Source organism: Watersipora subatra, chromosome 1 (genome assembly GCF_963576615.1).
Source record: "Watersipora subatra chromosome 1, tzWatSuba1.1, whole genome shotgun sequence".
In the NCBI taxonomy this organism is placed as follows: Eukaryota; Metazoa; Bryozoa; class Gymnolaemata; order Cheilostomatida; family Watersiporidae; genus Watersipora; species Watersipora subatra.
In genome coordinates this window covers 45,335,942-45,352,852 of record NC_088708.1, presented here as the reverse complement: position 1 = coordinate 45,352,852, position 16,911 = coordinate 45,335,942, and the positions used below count along the sequence as shown (strand labels likewise).

General features: G+C 37.1%; 2 protein-coding genes across 2 annotated transcripts; one reads left to right on the top strand and one right to left on the bottom strand.

Moving 5' to 3' along the window:
- The first annotated feature begins 1,328 nt into the window (after nt 1–1,328).
- On the top strand, nt 1,329–7,897 carry LOC137385324 (casein kinase I-like). Its single transcript, XM_068071773.1, has 8 exons — nt 1,329–1,467; nt 2,125–2,235; nt 2,329–2,477; nt 4,102–4,330; nt 4,766–4,936; nt 6,137–6,285; nt 6,549–6,702; nt 6,880–7,897. Exons 1-8 carry the CDS (start codon nt 1,392–1,394, stop codon nt 7,062–7,064), a joined length of 1,224 nt encoding a protein of 407 aa, XP_067927874.1. The 5' UTR covers nt 1,329–1,391; the 3' UTR covers nt 7,065–7,897.
- Nucleotides 7,898–7,953: 56 nt separating this feature from the next.
- LOC137399929 (clusterin-associated protein 1-like) lies at nt 7,954–16,115 on the bottom strand. The gene is made up of 10 exons (XM_068086196.1): nt 16,021–16,115; nt 15,570–15,681; nt 15,393–15,477; nt 14,093–14,278; nt 12,654–12,833; nt 10,870–11,054; nt 10,636–10,726; nt 10,442–10,526; nt 9,822–10,000; nt 7,954–8,109 (listed from the first exon to the last, which is right to left on the bottom strand). Exons 1-10 carry the CDS (start codon nt 16,040–16,042, stop codon nt 7,969–7,971), a joined length of 1,266 nt encoding a protein of 421 aa, XP_067942297.1. The 5' UTR covers nt 16,043–16,115; the 3' UTR covers nt 7,954–7,968.
- Between the last annotated feature and the right edge of the window lie 796 nt (nt 16,116–16,911).

The following is a 16,911-nucleotide window of genomic DNA, read 5'->3' as shown; positions in this document are numbered from 1 at the left end:
TAATGACAAGATCAAACAATACTTATGGCATATACATATAATATCGCGGCAGAATTTATAGCAAGATATAATTTTCAAAAGCCATTATCAATACGATTTTGTGAACATAAAAATGGGCTGAAGACTTCATATGTGGAAGATTTGACTCCATGTTTAAATTGTGTTGGTGTGCTGTTTAAAACAGTCGATGTCACAATTTTAGTGGAATACAAGTGGAGCAGTAATATAACTATAATTTAATATAACTATAATATATTTGAGAACCGGATAAGAGCTTTTGAAAAAAACATGCGATAGGGTTTTGTTATTATTTTTGACATTTGTAATTCACAGTGGTATTGCAAGTCACGATGTAAGGTTTATACTGCTCTACAATTCATTTCTTGATTTCAAAAATATTATTTATGATTTAAATTTAGATATATGTCATCAAAATACTCGATCAAAAGTTGGTTGGAGATAGGTTTTTAACTTTTACTGCAACAAATATATAAAATCCAATATACTTGTCCATTTATAACTTTGTTAAGCTATTAAACTATTAAACTATGCTTGTATTTGCAGATATGCAAATGCAAGGTGCAAAGTAATAAATAACTTCTCTTATTTAAATACAATGTTTAGGATTTCTTGTGGCTTATCTTTCTGAATTTGGAGATATATTCAGTAATTATTAGATTGATAAATGGTTGAATATGCAATATACTTATCTAAGTACCTGACAATGTGTGTTTTAGTATTGCAATATGGTTATTGAAATTTGCCAGCAGACATGTAAAGGTGAAGCTTTGAAGTATTTTACATTCTCATTGTTCAGTACTTCTTTACATGTATTTGAACTAATTCTCCACGCCTGTTCTTCATGCTCCCTCAAGTAAATATTTTTGTTTGATGTTGTGCAGGCAGTATTTAGATGTCTAAAGCTATAGAAATATTATTATTACACCTTGAGCACCTGCCCTGTCAATCACAGCTTCTAAGCTGGTGAATAATCTTGTATTATGCATACTATCGCATTAAGCATCCCTTATGTTTACACGTTTCACATCGATGGAGCTTTCCTGGCCTTTGTCAAACTTTTGAGGCATCCCAATTGTTTGCTATGTTTAAATAGAACCACGAGACTTTACGATTTCTCTATTACCTTGTTTATGCCAACAGGAACAATCATTTGTACTATATCAAATCTAGTTTGCGTTTCTGAAAAACTAGTGATAGGAAAGTGAGTAATGCTATTTTATTTGTGTGATTAAATGTATATTATATCTTATTTATATTTATTTTATTTATATATTATATATTATTAAATGTTTATTTATTCAGTAAGTGATGGGTTTACTGAGACTATAAAGCCTGATTTTATCCTCCTTTGACCTGCTGCCGAGTGAGCTATGGAGCTACGTGTTGGCAGCAAGTATCGGCTCGGCAGAAAGATTGGCAGCGGCTCCTTTGGGGATATATACCTAGGTCTGTATATGCAGATTCATGCGCTATTTCTTAGCTAGTAGATTTTTTATGCTAATAAGATATAAACTCTGTCTGGTTGATGGCTGACTTTTACTAAGTTTTTATACAGCAGTGGTGTAGCAACACGTCGCAGCGTCAACAACGCTAGGACAACAAGCATGATTCCATAGCAGAAGGATAACCAAGGCATATGCAGACATGTCTTGACCTAACTGCCGTCAAAGATTCATATTATGTCAAGGCATATGTCTACATATGAGGCAAAAAGGCCTATACAAGGCATCAGGCCGAAGCAAGGCCTATGCGCAGTTGCGCATGCACAAGTCCGTCGTCGCTGGCCTCTACGGTCATTTCCATGGCACAAAGATGATGCATCTTACTAATGTTTTATTTCCAAACAGCGGCCTTAAATCGTGACAGAATAAGAGCGGCAGACCGGTTTCCATGATGACATTGTTGCGCCGTATGGAGATGTGTTGCTACGCTACCACTGTATGGAAACTTAATATTTTTGTTTTCTTTATTGCTGGATGTAGTGAAGGTAGAAAGGTTTACAATGATTAACATTTTCTCAAATTGATGACTCAATAGTTTTTGCTTATTTAGAGGTTTGTGTCGTTGTAGAGTTATTTGTTAAGGAAGCACTCTTTCTTTTAGGAACGGATGTCTCGACTGGCGAGGAAGTTGGCATTAAACTTGAATGCGTGAAACTTAAGCACCCCCAGCTACACATCGAGAGTAAAATATACAGAGTCTTACAAGGAGGAGGTCAGTTTTCTAGACCGACAGTAACCTACTTTATAGCTAGTATGTTAATATCTTTGTGTAGAGTATACTAACTGGTTTTTACATCATTTCTAGTTGGCATCCCGTTGATCAAGTGGTGTGGAGCTGAGGGCGACTACAATGTTATGGTCATGGAGCTACTCGGCCCGAGTCTCGAAGATCTCTTCAATTATTGCAACAGGAAGTTTTCTTTGAAGACTGTGTTACTCCTTGCTGATCAGCTGGTTAGTGCCTTTCTTTCCATGTCACTCCCTTTGCGTGTCTTGGCGTGCTCTCATTTTGGGTTCACTCCCCTTGCGTGTCTTAGACTGCTCTCATTTTGGATTGACTCCCCTTGCGTTTCCTAGCCTGCTCTCATTTTGGAGTCACTCCCCTTACGTGTCTTAGCTTGCTCTCATTTTGGATTGACTCCCCTTGCGTTTCTTAGCCTGCTCTCAAAGGGGATTGACTCCCCTTTGCGTTTCTTAACCTGCTCTCATTTTGAAGTCACTCCCCTTGCATGTCTTAGCTTGCTCTCATTTTGGAGTCACTCCCCTTGCATTTCTTAGCCTGCTCTCATTTTGGATTTACTCTCCTTGCGTTTCTTAGCTTGCTCTAATTTTGGATTGACTCCCCTTGCGTTTCTTAGCCTGCTCTCATTTTGGATTGACTCCCCTTGCGTTTCTTAGCCTGCTCTCATTTTGAAGTCACCCCCCTTGCATGTCTTAGCTTTCTCTCATTTTGGATTCATTTTGCTTTGAAATGCGTATAATGTTGATATTCTATGGCGCTTCATTTTAGCAATAATGCACAACTTATTATTTTAAAGCATTATTTCAACTTTTGTATAAGGTCATACTGAAACAAAAACTGTATATGACAGTCGACTATGATTTAATTAAGACTACCTTGGTCCCTGTAAGTGATTGATTATTGACAGTCTTGTCATTTGAAAACTGACATTTGTTATTGTTGTTTGAAAGGTTTGAACCACTCATATTCTGGGTAACCATCGTTTTGCTTTTGTACATATGATACGGGTTTGGAGTTGTGCGCTCTTTGAGTTACCATATGATAAATGTTTTAATGGCCATTCTCATGTTGCAGAGGAATGCAGGCGCTTGGTTAAAAAAACAAGGAATTCTATGCCAGAGGTTATAGCGGCTCACTCTTGTCTCACTTAGCAGCACTCTTTTTAAATAAAAAAGCCCGATGTGTGAAAAATGTTTAAAATGGAATAATTAGCGCGGCTTTTCTTACGTATTATTTGCAAGTGTTGTTTCCATCTTTTGCATGCATGGAACATTTGGTAACAATTTGCGACGAACAAAACTCACTTTACTTGCAGGTTTTTTGCTTTTTCTGTTTTACGGATGATGCAGATTTGCGGATTAACCGGATTAACCAATGACAGAGTGAATTGTTAGTTTTCATTAGGCTGGCAATAATAGAGAGTTTATCAGCAAGTAAAGCATGGCTAATCTGTTGTTGCTATTGTTTCTTCTCATTATTAAAAACTACTTTTTTTGATGAACTTACAAACTTCAAAAACATGCAACTTGTCTTTTTATAGGATAATCACGATTTAAAAAGCCACTTCGTTTGAAGGCTTTAAAAGTTATAGGAAATGCAAAATCCCCAAACATGACAGAGTACTTAACAGAGTACTTAACAGAGTACTTGACAGAGTACTTGAAAGAGTACTTGACATATCTTTCTATGTTGATCAGCAACAGCGTCACTGAGGTTACCACATTCTAATGCTTTTGTAATCTGTAAAACATAGACGATGGCTTCATGTCACGCAGCTTGATATTACAATATTAATACCTGATAGTATGATTCCTACAAGTGCATTACTGTTTGTAGATCAGCCGAATTGAGTATATACACTCAAAAAACTTTATACATAGAGATGTAAAGCCTGACAACTTCCTGATGGGCCTTGGCAAGAAGGGAAACTTAGTTTACGTGATAGATTTTGGTCTAGCCAAAAAGTTCCGAGACAGCCGTACACATCAACACATAGCGTATAAGGAGAACAAAAACCTGACTGGCACTGCTCGATACGCTAGCATCAATACTCATCTCGGCATCGGTAGGTTGCTCTTCATTCCTATCATCTGAGACTGGGTCAATCGATGCCTCTTGTATGAGTGGGTGTATAACTCCCTCTGTCCTTTAGGGGCAAATAATTGCCTTTGATCTCTGAAGGTCACGAATCGCTTGTCCTCAGGTTAACAATCATCTCTGGCATTCTGTCATTTGCATCGCTGTCAGCTTTGAACCAATAATCACCTGTGAAAAGGCTCTCTGTTAGGTCACTTTTAAAGTGTTTGTGTGGCAGCTGTCCTTGTAAGTGGAAGGTTAGTTGATCAGGGCTTTAACATCTCCATGTAAGACTGTTTATCAAGAAATAAAATATTGGGAGACTGCCTATTGGTGTGTCTCGCTGATTCTAGTTGCAGGAGTGTTTGCCTTCTCGCAACACTAGTAGAGCGGAATGTCTGTAAATGGCTTAATGTTTTAACAGAACAAAGCAGACGAGATGACATGGAATCTCTGGGGTATGTGCTCATGTACTTCCTGCGAGGTAGTCTTCCTTGGCAGGGTCTCAAAGCTGCCACAAAGCGACAAAAATATGAAAGTATTAGTGAAAGCAAGATGTCAGTCCCTATTGAAGAACTATGCAAAGGATTTCCATGTATGTTATTGTCTTTGTTTATTCATCCACTTTGTGTTCATTATCTTTTGAACAAAGGAGCTTTGTGCGTGTAGACAATTCCTGTATTTGCTATATACCATAAAACCTTCAATTGAACGCCATGGTGCTCTGTTTTTCAACCTTTCTCCTATAGTGGCATTTTATTAGAGGTGACATTCTAATAGAGGTAGAGGGCGGCGCTGTATTTTTTGACTTGCTCTTCAGAATTTCCGGAAGACAAATTTAACTAATTTACAAGTGAAGTGATGCTAATTTCACCTATGTTTTGCACTCTTCTTTTGGTGAACTATTCTTTGACATAAATTCCCTCGGCCTCAGCATTTTTGCTAAAGATCAAAGAGTTTCAAAGTGGTCCGCAAATAGAGCTGGCGTTCAATCCAAGTTTGGTGCTGAATATTTCAACCTTTCTTCTGTAGTGGCGTTCTATTAGGGGTGGCATTCTATTGGTGGTATTCATATTTGGCCTTTCGGTTGGCTTAACAAGGATCTAACTTGCCAGAGTAATAGTGTAGGCTGTACATATGACCCAATGGTATAACGATGCTTCATGAAGTTATGCTATGTGTTTTAAGGATAATAGTATTAATAGCAGCGCGTTGGGTCTGGGAACATGTATTCTGTCTCACATCTTCCATCAGTTTTTTATTATCATACAATCTTATACGCCTAACTGTAGCTTCTTTGGACCTCAAGGACCATTATTGCTGGGTATGTTTTGCAATAGTTATTCATTTCAACATTTATAGAAATACAATTTTGTGCCATGATCAAATGATTTATCACTTATAAGGTGTCAAGAGTTCAATCCTTGGTGAGAATATCAGTAAGAAGGACGTTTATTAGTATTTATTAGTATGTTTATTATTAATACAAATACGGGCTAGTCTTAGTTTGCAATAGCCTTGATTGTTTTAACTGTTTCCAGTTCCCAGTATCAAGTCAGAAAATGACTCTTAGGTTGAACGATTTTGCTATATGTCCGCAAATAAGATAGCTCGAATTAATTTGTTAATAAGTGTGAATGGTGAACAAATGTGTGTGAATGAAAAGGGTGGAAGGTGTTTGAATGGTGTGTGGTTATAAATGAAGTACACAAGTATAAAATGATGATGTGCCCGTAAATATTTACGTTCCGTTGCTTCTAGTGCTACTTCATTCTCACCTTTCTCATTTTTCTAGCGGAGTTTGCTACCTATCTCAACTTTTGTCGCTCTTTGCGCTTTGATGACAAGCCTGACTACAGCTACTTGCGTCAGCTCTTCCGCAACCTTTTCCATAGACATGGTTATACTTATGACTACGTGTTTGATTGGAATATGGTAAAATTTGTAAGTTGAATCAAGTGGCATTTTAGCCTTATATAAATTTTGATATGCTGTGATCATATTTTGTCACTAATGTTCCCTAGTTTCCTTTGAAACTGATCAAATGTCTCCTAGTCTCTGATATATCTTATCAAATGTCTCCTAGTCTCTGGTATATTTTATCAAATGTCTTCTAGTCTTTGGTATATCTTATCAAATGTTTCCTAGTCTCTGGTATATTTTATCAAATGTCTCCTCTTTGTTAGCGGAGTTTTCTATTATTGCAGGCGACTCCATTAGTTCCCAGCAGTCTTCCGGGGATGTCTTCGGTCGACTCGAGACTTGCACAAAGATGTTCCACTACGCCTATCCAAGGCACCACAAGTGGGGGTCGCATCAGCTCCCATGCCTCCACAAGCATCCCAACGCCTGCCCAAATGCGTAAGCATTACCATAATTCTTTTTGATGTGGCCACCATCACTAATGCACGCTGTTAGTTTTGATGCTGTAATAGTAGTAGTAGGCTGTTGTTCAAAAACTCTAACAGATATGCTACTGGCTGCTGACTGCATTTCAGCTACAGTCATGCTATTAACTCTCTAGTCATTCTGTTTCAGCTGTGACAGGCGCTTGCTTCCGACTACCTCACCCCTCCGTCAATCACTGTGAAATGCCTAAAGAGGTGTCACGCATGTCCGCTGTTCCCTCTCAACCCCAGTTTATGATGGTGCCCAACTATAGGAACCCTGGCAAAGAAGATGGAAGAGTGACTAGGTCACGATCTAGACAAATGAAAAAATAGCCGAATTTTTGCATATTTTTATATTTTTAATCAACTGGTAGTGGAGCACTTCCATTTATGCTCTGCTGTCCACTATACTCAAGTATAATATTCATGCCAGTAGGTCTTTGAAAATATTCGTTTTATCCGTAAACATAAGTATTGTACACAAGGCTGTACTTATTGTACACATAGCTTTATGTATTGTACACATGGCTGTATGTATTATGCGCATGGCTGTATGTATTGTACACATGGCTGTATGTCTTGTACTTGTAGCTATTTGTATCATATACATAACTATGTATTGTACACCGCAAGTAGTATTGCTCGTAGCTGTATGTACTTGACCTGCTAGTATGAGCATTGTGTACATAGCTATATGTATTATACTTGGCTGTATGTATGCATATACACAGCTGGCTTGCATAGTGTATGCGATGTACTTCTTTACTATGAACAATGCCCAAGCTGTTGTACGACCGTATGTTTACCTTCATGCCACTGCCTAGCTATGCATATAGCCATGTGTTTGTGTTGCAAGTGAGGTCTTCGGTGTACTATATGATATGTTACACATGTACTCATGCTGTTACATATACTGACTCACATTTACCTTACTCGCAAATTTAATTGACTCACCATGCTTGTATTTTAATTTCTCAGTATTAGCAAATTATGTAATCATACGATTACTCATAATTACTGGAAAGTTAAATTTGGTTACTGCACTGTTAACATATTTATGTCACTAGCCATTGAAGCGGTGTATTTGAATTGTCCAAGTAACAGACGAATGGATACATAGTGACTAAGCATACAATATATTGTGTAATGGATGGAATGTTGTGTTTTGCGGCCTCCTGTTTATAGACACCTCTAAATGATAACTCCATGGGTAAATATTGACCGCGTTTTGTCTCTATTAGAAATCATCCTCGTCATCTTCTTCCGCTCCGGGATTCATCCCAATCATGTCTTCGCTATCATCATCATCCTCATCATCATCGTCATCCTCCTCATCGTCGTCTCCATCCAGTATTACACTGCCCATCGACTCATCCTGCTACAAAACAAAAATTAATATGTAGCTCTTGTTTTTCTTCATGGGTAAGCAACTGATGTTATAACAACTAATGAACTCTATAGTTTTCTTGTTGGAGAAGATTGTCACACTAAACCATTTGTTTTAGTGATATGATATGCTAGCTTCACCTATAGAGTTATCACCCTTCTTCCACAGATTTGAATGCTGGTACATGTTGGTTTTTAAAAAAGAGAATGTGGGTCAATGCCAATAGCGGGAATTATCTAACAAAATTAATCTTAAGCTAGTTTAGGCGCTGACACTACAAGAGAGGTACTGGCCTGTGGTATCACTTGCTCAGCAACAGAAGTCAAATTTTAACTCGCTAGATTTATTTTGGTATAAACTTGTTTGAGGGTGTATTGGATAGGATAAGATAAGAGCATGCAACTTAGCTTAGCAATGATTATTTCAGATTATCTAGAATAGATGTTACTCGTTGTTTATGTGCTCCATCCTGATTAAAGACCAAAAAACATTATTATGAAGCTAATACTATCCGATTCAATGCCGTACAGGTTACTGTGAAAAATGATTAGTGAGCTGATACTACTAGCATGGAGTATCATTTAGTATGGTAGTGCTAAGTGAAGGCAGCCTACAGATCATATATATAATTGCGGATGCTAACACCCGACAAGATATTAACAAAACAAGCTTCAACACAATGTTTGAGTACATAAATCAGATTTATGTTGCCACATGACACCACAGAAAGTTGTATATCTACCATCAATATTGGCCGGCCCATTGACATCTTGCAGATCATGACATGCCTATTTAAGTGTTACGCTGGTGCTGTTTGATTTGGATGTATGCCGTTGATTTGAAACAGACTTTGTAAAATGGTAGAATTTTAACTCTTTCCTATATTGCTCAGAATAGTGCTATGATGTTTAACATGCTCTGCTTTTGCTGTTACATTCCTAATGTTGGTTCTATAACATAAGCGTCCCTCAGCAACATTTCTACGACAGTTTGCAACTAGACTTACTTGACTTTTATATATGACATCCTCTAATGGAAGAGTGCAACAGGCAAGGTTGGCCTTCAATGTCTAAGATGAGCCATAGAGTGATATTGTCCATACTAGTACATTCTTACTAACCAGGAAACAAAAATAATGCAGTTTTGTGATCAGGTGGATTAATTTAATGAATGGTACATAGGTCATATACCAGTTGAGTAGTCAATATGCTCTAATATGTCATTGCACTTTGTTGCTTTCATCATACAACAGTAAAATCAATGCTCTACTCTGTATAACTTAGGATTCTGTAAATTAAGTAGGCAATCATAGAAGACCTACTACCTACTTGGTTACCATTTATATCATCCGTTGCAACAAAGCGAAACACACGAGTAAAGACAGGCACTCATAACCATCCAAGTTGCACTAAAACTCCTTTGTCAATGTTCGTATTATCATTGCTGACTGCTTTACTTGATTGCTTATTTTGTGATCAGACTTTTGTACTTGGGGTTGTCTGTATATGCAACAAAAACAACTTGAAATAAGTTTGTGATAACTGCAGCATCGAGCGATGAAATGGCTAACGTTATATTGCAGTGAAAAAATTATACCCTGTTGATTTAAAATATCAACACTATGATTTTGCCTCTGCGTGAAGATTGGTATTATTAAAAAAAATTTGTCTGCCCAAGCGGTATGCAAAATTTTCAAATCTTACATTTTCATCCTCCTCATCATCATCATCGTCCTCATCAGGGTACATGGACATGCTCTGTTGTTGGTTTAGTTGCATGCTTGCATCTCCTCGTCCACCGGCGCCTCTACCATGAGAGGGCCTCGGTCTAGAAACTCTTGCTTGGTCACTGCCATCCTCGAATGAATCATCATTCATTCCCACTTTAAATAAAAGAGACTACCAAGGTGTATCAAGTAAAAGGCTTTCTAACCGAAGTTGCCGCTGATTTAAATATGGAGTAACACAATCCATAGCTCATAATTGCTTCTAAAACAATGTACATGTAGAAAAAGAGATACGAAGTGATTTGCTAGTACAGGAGTTTGCTAAGTTTGGAAATGAAGCAAGGGTTAGTGTAAAAATTGGCAATAGGGAAAAAGGGAGACTAGGGCAAAGAGAGAAGTTAAAGTAGATGACATGATCATGACAGAAGATGTAAGTGCAATAGAATGAGAGGTAGATATAAGCATGGATGGTGAGAGGTACATTATATGTAAGAGGGCGTGAACTATATGTAAAAATAGAGGGTGAAACATGGAAGTGGTCAGGATAAAGGATGTAAGAGGAATAGAGAAAGGAAAAACTAGAATTAGGACACTTACGATCTTCATCAGGAGCGAGAGCTCGGTTTTTACGTTCATCATCCTTCAGGCGATCTGAGATCTTGCGTATAGTTAATTCAGCCTCCTGTTATAAACAGAAATATCGATGAAGAGATACAAAAGGTGGACAAATGAACTTTAATAAAGCTGATTCTTAAAAACTGATCTTATGTACCACACAGAAAGCTTCCCACCTCAATCTTTTCCTGCTCCTGTTTGCTGTACTCCTCGACCTGATGTTCCAGAAAAGAGAGATTTCGAAACTTGACCAGATAGTCTTGATATCTGAAAAGATAAATAAAATGCTGAACATGTTGAGCAGAGGGCAGAAATATCATCATGTGTTCAGAGCTGTCTGGTCGCTCCTAACGACTCCGTATGTTGACTGTTCGAAAGGAAAAAAAACAGTCAAAGGGCAAATTACTCACATAGATGAAAGTTCTTCCTCGAGTTTGTCGTACTCATCCATATATGCTGGTCGAACTGTCTGCAGAGTCGCCAGTCGCTTCTCATTCCTCTCCAGCTCTGACCTCTTTTTCTCAATTTTAGCTTCGAGATTGGCTTCATCAGATGCCACATTATTGAGCATGTTGTGTGTCTTCTTTATATCATTCTGTTCAAGTACCCAGTAACCTCGTGTACAGAATAAACTAGGGCTCTAGTAGACAATACATGTAGTAACACAATACATCATCTGTTCAATCAGTATTTAAACATAATGATTATTAGAATATTGTTTAAAGACCAGGGTGCATGACTTCAACGAACGACCATAAAATAGCATGAGTTGTCAGCTCACTCTCCAACTAAAACTGAAGGAAACACAATTCTTAATTAGGTGCAGAATAATAAGCAACGAACAGTTGTTCATCATAATTATTTATAATCTGCTTACTAGCAAAGGCTTGTTTAGTAAATTTAAGTCTATATTAAAATAATGGTAGGTGTGTATACTATATATATCTCCTTCTGAGTACCATGTCCTGTGAGGACGTAGGTGATCATGGTTCCCCCACTTCCTATAACCATGACTTTTTTTGGCAGGTTTTAACAGTGGTTTGCTATTGCCTTCTGTTGGGTGTTTTTATTGAGACACCATCTCTATCTAACTGGCCGTTCGTTCGCAAAGGAGCTCATCCGCCCTTTCTCAGGTTTTGATTTTAGTCTTACAGGGCTACTAGCCAGCCTCCTCATCCACGCTGGAGTGCAGATGGGGAGCCGGTTTAGTCGCCGACGACCAGACCAGATTTGGCACAGGAGCAATTGTGGTTGAATGCCCTTCCTAACCCCACCAATGGTCATGTGACTCAAACCACCTACCTATTGATCATAAGCCGGCGCCCCAACCTCTGAACCACAACTGCTACTTTTTAGAGGAACAGCTGTGGTTCAGTTGATCCACGACCAGTTAAACCGACTCACAGTTCAGTTCATTTGACCAGTATATTACTAGCTAAAAATCACAAAATTAAAATTATCATTAAAACCACTATTCAAAAGAGCAGACAACTTCTTGTATAGTATTTTATTAGTTCTACGAATTGATTAAAAAGCTTGGCAGAACAAACATGTTAATGAATGATAAGTATCGGCGTTAGGTAAAAAGGTCATGAATCAACCTAATGACAACAGTTCCACTATCTAGAATGACTATCAGTTGCTGAAAAGACAATCCAAGTTATTCGGAGAGAAAACAATTGTATGTAGTAGTGAAAAGAACGAATTGTAAGTGGGAGTGAAAAGAACAGGAGTTTATAAAACAATCACTTCCATTAGCAATGCTGAGGAATATTCAATAATCTATCATAGGATTGAGAGATCTATTTATAGCAACAGTAACAGTAGGTTGATCCTCGCAAACTAACTCCACATCCCCTGTTGATGACTCACCTCACGTTGACACCAAATGAGATAGAAATAGAGAAACCTTATTATAATAAGAGCCATGTCCATCCCAAGCCACGATTGGAGATTGAGAAAAAAGATTGGATTGTACGGGATTCGAACCCACAACTTTCAGCATCATGGACTGACACTCTACTTACCACCTGCACCAATCATTTGCCTGCCACTCTTTAGAATTATTGTGCACATAACTATTCTCTGTTCTTTATTGGCACACCTGACTATCTCTTATGGCCCTTAAAACTGCCAGGATACTAGTATAGTATAAAATGACAAAATAGATTAGTCCAAACCGTTACACACTCACCTCTACAGCTTTTACAGATTTTTGTAGACTTCCCTCAACCTCATTAATTTCCAAGGATCGGGCTATGACAGTTGACCTAGCATCTCTAAGTTCTACCTCCTTGCCTAGCAGGTCGTAAAGCCCGGCCCCCTTACTAGTGATCTCTGAAGCAAGCCTGCGAGCTTCTTTCAGCTCTCCTATCTACAACGATAAGACAAATGTACTTGTGTGTTCTGTAAGATTACAAGATATAATTCGGTTGAGAAGACAATTCAAAATCTTTTACAATGGAGACCACCCAAAACTGTCTTTCACAATAAACAAAAAGCATCTCTTAACAAAAGAAAAAACAGCCTTTACCAAGAGATCATTCATTGGCTACTAATAGAAAATTTGTCCCTTACTAAGAGACAAGTCGTCCTCTACTAAGAGACAACTTGTCCCCCTACTAAGAGACAACTCGTCTGTAACTAGAAACCACTTATTCATTAATAAGAAACAAATTGCAGTCTACTATGAGACAACTCATCTAATATCTGGAAATGACTATTAACGACAACAAACACTAAAGGATGCGTGGTTTAAAGCTTTGAAAACTTTAACTAAATTTGGCTCCTTGAATATATATAATTGCAGTACAAATTTCTTATAACAACTAACCTGAACTATTAGTGAAAGATATTTCATGGTTTAATTTTTAAAACATTTTTAAGCTGTTGTGTGGGTGGATGACAGCCATCAAAAGTCAGCATGTGTTGGATGGAGTGCAACAAAAATGGCGTATACCCAAAAGCTTAAAAGCGCTGCAAAACTTGTTATAGTATGGATAATTCACTTGTATTACAAATACAACGCACATGGAAAGGAAAGGAGGTGCCATTTGTATGATATACAGGTTGTAGAATGCCCAAATAAATGTTGCAAAGTTCTCCTGTCAACTAAATTTAAGGCTTATTCAGTAAATATAGCAAAAACTTATTCGAAAATATTTGGATTAAAATAGTGAACATTACTAAAACATGGCGTAAAAAAGCTATTGATTCTAAAATGGCTGCAGTACGGTGAGAATGAAAACAAATACCTGTAAAAATACAATTTTAGCATGTCAAAATTTTGGATAAAATCTATATTCACTTTGGTTTTTGGAGTAAATATAACTGAAGTCATAAAAATAAATTTGATTTTTGTATATTTCAATAGAGCTAGGTAGGTCTCTTATGCAACAACTTGCTGCTTATTACTGTGACAGTTTTGGTAAATTGTACTATCAGGTCAAAAAAGTAGAAGAACAAACAGCTTTTTATGAGGTCGATACTTTTTAAATGGCAAAATGTTTACTATTACATAAATGTTTGGCATCAATCCGCGTCTGTAATCTTGCGAAAACTGCACAAAATGTCCAGATAAAAATAGGCAGACTGAGTTCAAGAAATGCCATGTTACACAGTAGGAAAACTCACTCGAGAGGAGATGTCATAGGCAAGCATGTCATTTTCATCTTCAACTGTATCAAGGCCTTGCTGATCAGAGTCATTGCTCTTCATAGCTGTGTAGAGAACAGTGGTGACCTTGAGGAGTTCTTTGACTGCATAACCATCGGCAGAATACAGCCTCTTTGTGTTCAGCTTTATGTGAGCTTTCAAGGCCTGCCAGATCACAATCAAAGCATGACTATTATAGGAAGATAATTTGGGTACAAAGAGTTAAATCGATCAAGAACATTCGGTAAAACAGTTCAGTTTAAAATAAAAAATTATCTCAAATTGGATGAAAATTTTGAAATTAAACTCAACAATCAAAACAGTTTGCTATCAAAACTTAAAAACAAAGAAAATGAATGGAAATTGTGAAATCCAATAACTAAAACCTTGTGACCTTCTAAAGAAAAGTTGCTGATAATAAACCAGCTTGCGAGAAATAATCAAAGAAAATATAGTATGCCTGACTATTTACAGCCAAGCATGCGCTTAAGCAATATGCTGCATGCTACAGCATAAATTTGAATTCTTAGTATGCTTGTTAGGCCTTTTATACCATATTTTTCTGGTACTTTCTAATATTTGCATTATTCCTGTAGTTGGACCATCTCATTTTGATTCCACATAAGACCTTCCCTACAGACTTTTTTGTAATATTATATATATTTATTTTATATCAAGCAATCGAAATAACGCCATTATGTGTAAAATGTGCATTACGAGTGCAGGTAATATTAAGTACACTGAATTTATCATAAATACTTCATAAATAAAAAAAGGTGAGACTGGAAAATGTATTGTCGTATTTGTAGCAGCCTATACCCTAATCTCTTTTCCCCAGATTTAAAAGAATAACAATTGTAGAAATAGCTTGTATTTAATAAAAAAATACAATATTATACTATGCAAAATAATAAATGCAGTCGGCCTTTTGCAAACTAAAAAAGGTATGCCCGAATAAAACGCCGAATGCGAGACAACTTTAGTTGGCAACTGAGCGATAACGGAGTCTCCAGCAATGTTCAAGCTTCAAAATTTGATTTAGCATCTGTAGCTAATAAAACCTGAAATTATTTTTGAGTGTAAATTGTTTGAGATCTGCGATGTTCACAAACCGAAGCTAGACTGAACAATGGCAAGAGTCTCAACGTTATGCTAATAACACTACAGCTAAGCCTTTGGAACTCTAACAGCTTTTAATGAATGGCTTCATGTGATAGAACCACAAAAAGTAAAGGTTTGTTCAAAGCGCATGAAAAATTACTGATCCTTACAGACCTACCATGAACTGAGAAACAGATTTAATGAAGATGACCCGATCTTGCTCTGTCTCAGTGTCATCTGGCAGATCTGCATTTGGGTCATACCTGCAACAAATAGAACGTGCTTATGGGTGTCAGCTACAGCGACTTCGACTATTCACTTTCAAATGCTAAAATGCTAAAATGCCAAGTATTACCTTTTAACAAGCCAAATTAATACTTCAGCAACTAGTGGAAAGTTAGGCTGCCGAAAGTTCTCCATCGAAATGAGCCGTGGATAGCCCAATGCCCTCATCATCTCTGTAAAATCTGTAAACATAAAATAATCGTGGCTAAAAGTAAGGCAATGAAATAATTCAACACAATCAATATATACATAAAACATTGATAACATTGAGCTAATTAGGAAATACTTTACAATTTTGTTTATGATTTTTAATAATTCAGTTACACGCATCGTTAATTAAAGTGGTTAATTATAAAACATAGTAATGTATCATTTAGTGAAAGAAATTATTTTGACACAATAAATCCACTTTATTACTGCACACGTCTGAAAAAGTGACTTCCAATGGCCATAACAATAAATTATTGAATTAATTTATTCTAAATGACCTAGGACAAAATTGTTTAATATATGTAACTCACTTCGCAAATCTCGGAACGACATAATTAGTATAAAGCGAGATCGAGCACTATTGTCCAATTACTTTTGTCAAACTCGAGCGGGAGCTAAGGAATGCGACGCCGGAAGTTACGCTAAAAAATGTTGAGACGGACTCACTAATTTTTCCAAAATAAGTAGAGCTCGCTACAAGTAAAAAGAACTAGTAGAGAGAAAACAACTCTGCGTATGCAAATAAAACGAGCTCTATTTTCTATCCTATCAACACTTATAATTTCCCACGTGTATAACATTGCTAATGCACTCAGCATGCAACAAACTATTCGAGTAAACTTATAACACTCGAAAATGAAAGAGACCAATAAAGTTACTTCAGGGATATGATTGGCTTGTTGCAGGCCTTGGCTTGTTTGGGACTGAGAAAGAATCCAAATTGTAAAGGATAGGAGGGGGCAAGTGATGCTAGCCAGATGACTTTTTGAACTCTATGTTACCTAGTGGGGTTAATAACACTTGATCTGACAAGTGATGGCAGCCATGAAATTCTGTGGTCATATAGATTTTCACTAACGATGGCGAGTATCTACAGTAACTGTAGTGTCTCTGTTACTCAAAAGTTAATTATTGCAGAAGACCTGAATACTAGTATAAAGACGGGTTAGAAGATTGGCCTCTTGTCATGGAGAACTAAGTACAGGCAAAATTTGCTTCATTTGTTCATTTAATGAACTTCACATGGTCAACATTTCCTGAGTTTCTGTTCAGAATGCAAGCTGGTCAACACAAACACTATTTTCAAGTGTAAAGAACATTGCCAAAATACCTGGATGCACCCAGAGTCAAAGCAATGGCACCTGCTAAACTACATCATTACCAGACAATCAGATCTGAATGATGTGCTTCACACCAGAGTC

Coding starts and splice junctions, on each gene's coding strand:
- LOC137399929 (XM_068086196.1), bottom strand. CDS start 16,042: ATGTCGTTCCGAGATTTGCGAA. Junction 14,279..15,392: donor AATCTGTTTCTCAGTTCATG/GTAGGTCTGTAA, acceptor GTGATCTGGCAG/GCCTTGAAAGCTCACATAAA. Junction 8,110..9,821: donor ATGATGAGGAGGATGAAAAT/GTAAGATTTGAA, acceptor TTTGTTTTGTAG/CAGGATGAGTCGATGGGCAG.
- LOC137385324 (XM_068071773.1), top strand. CDS start 1,392: ATGGAGCTACGTGTTGGCAGCAAGTATCGGCTCGGCAGAAAGATTGGC. Junction 4,937..6,136: donor ACTATGCAAAGGATTTCCAT/GTATGTTATTGT, acceptor TCATTTTTCTAG/CGGAGTTTGCTACCTATCTC. Junction 6,703..6,879: donor CCCAACGCCTGCCCAAATGC/GTAAGCATTACC, acceptor ATTCTGTTTCAG/CTGTGACAGGCGCTTGCTTC.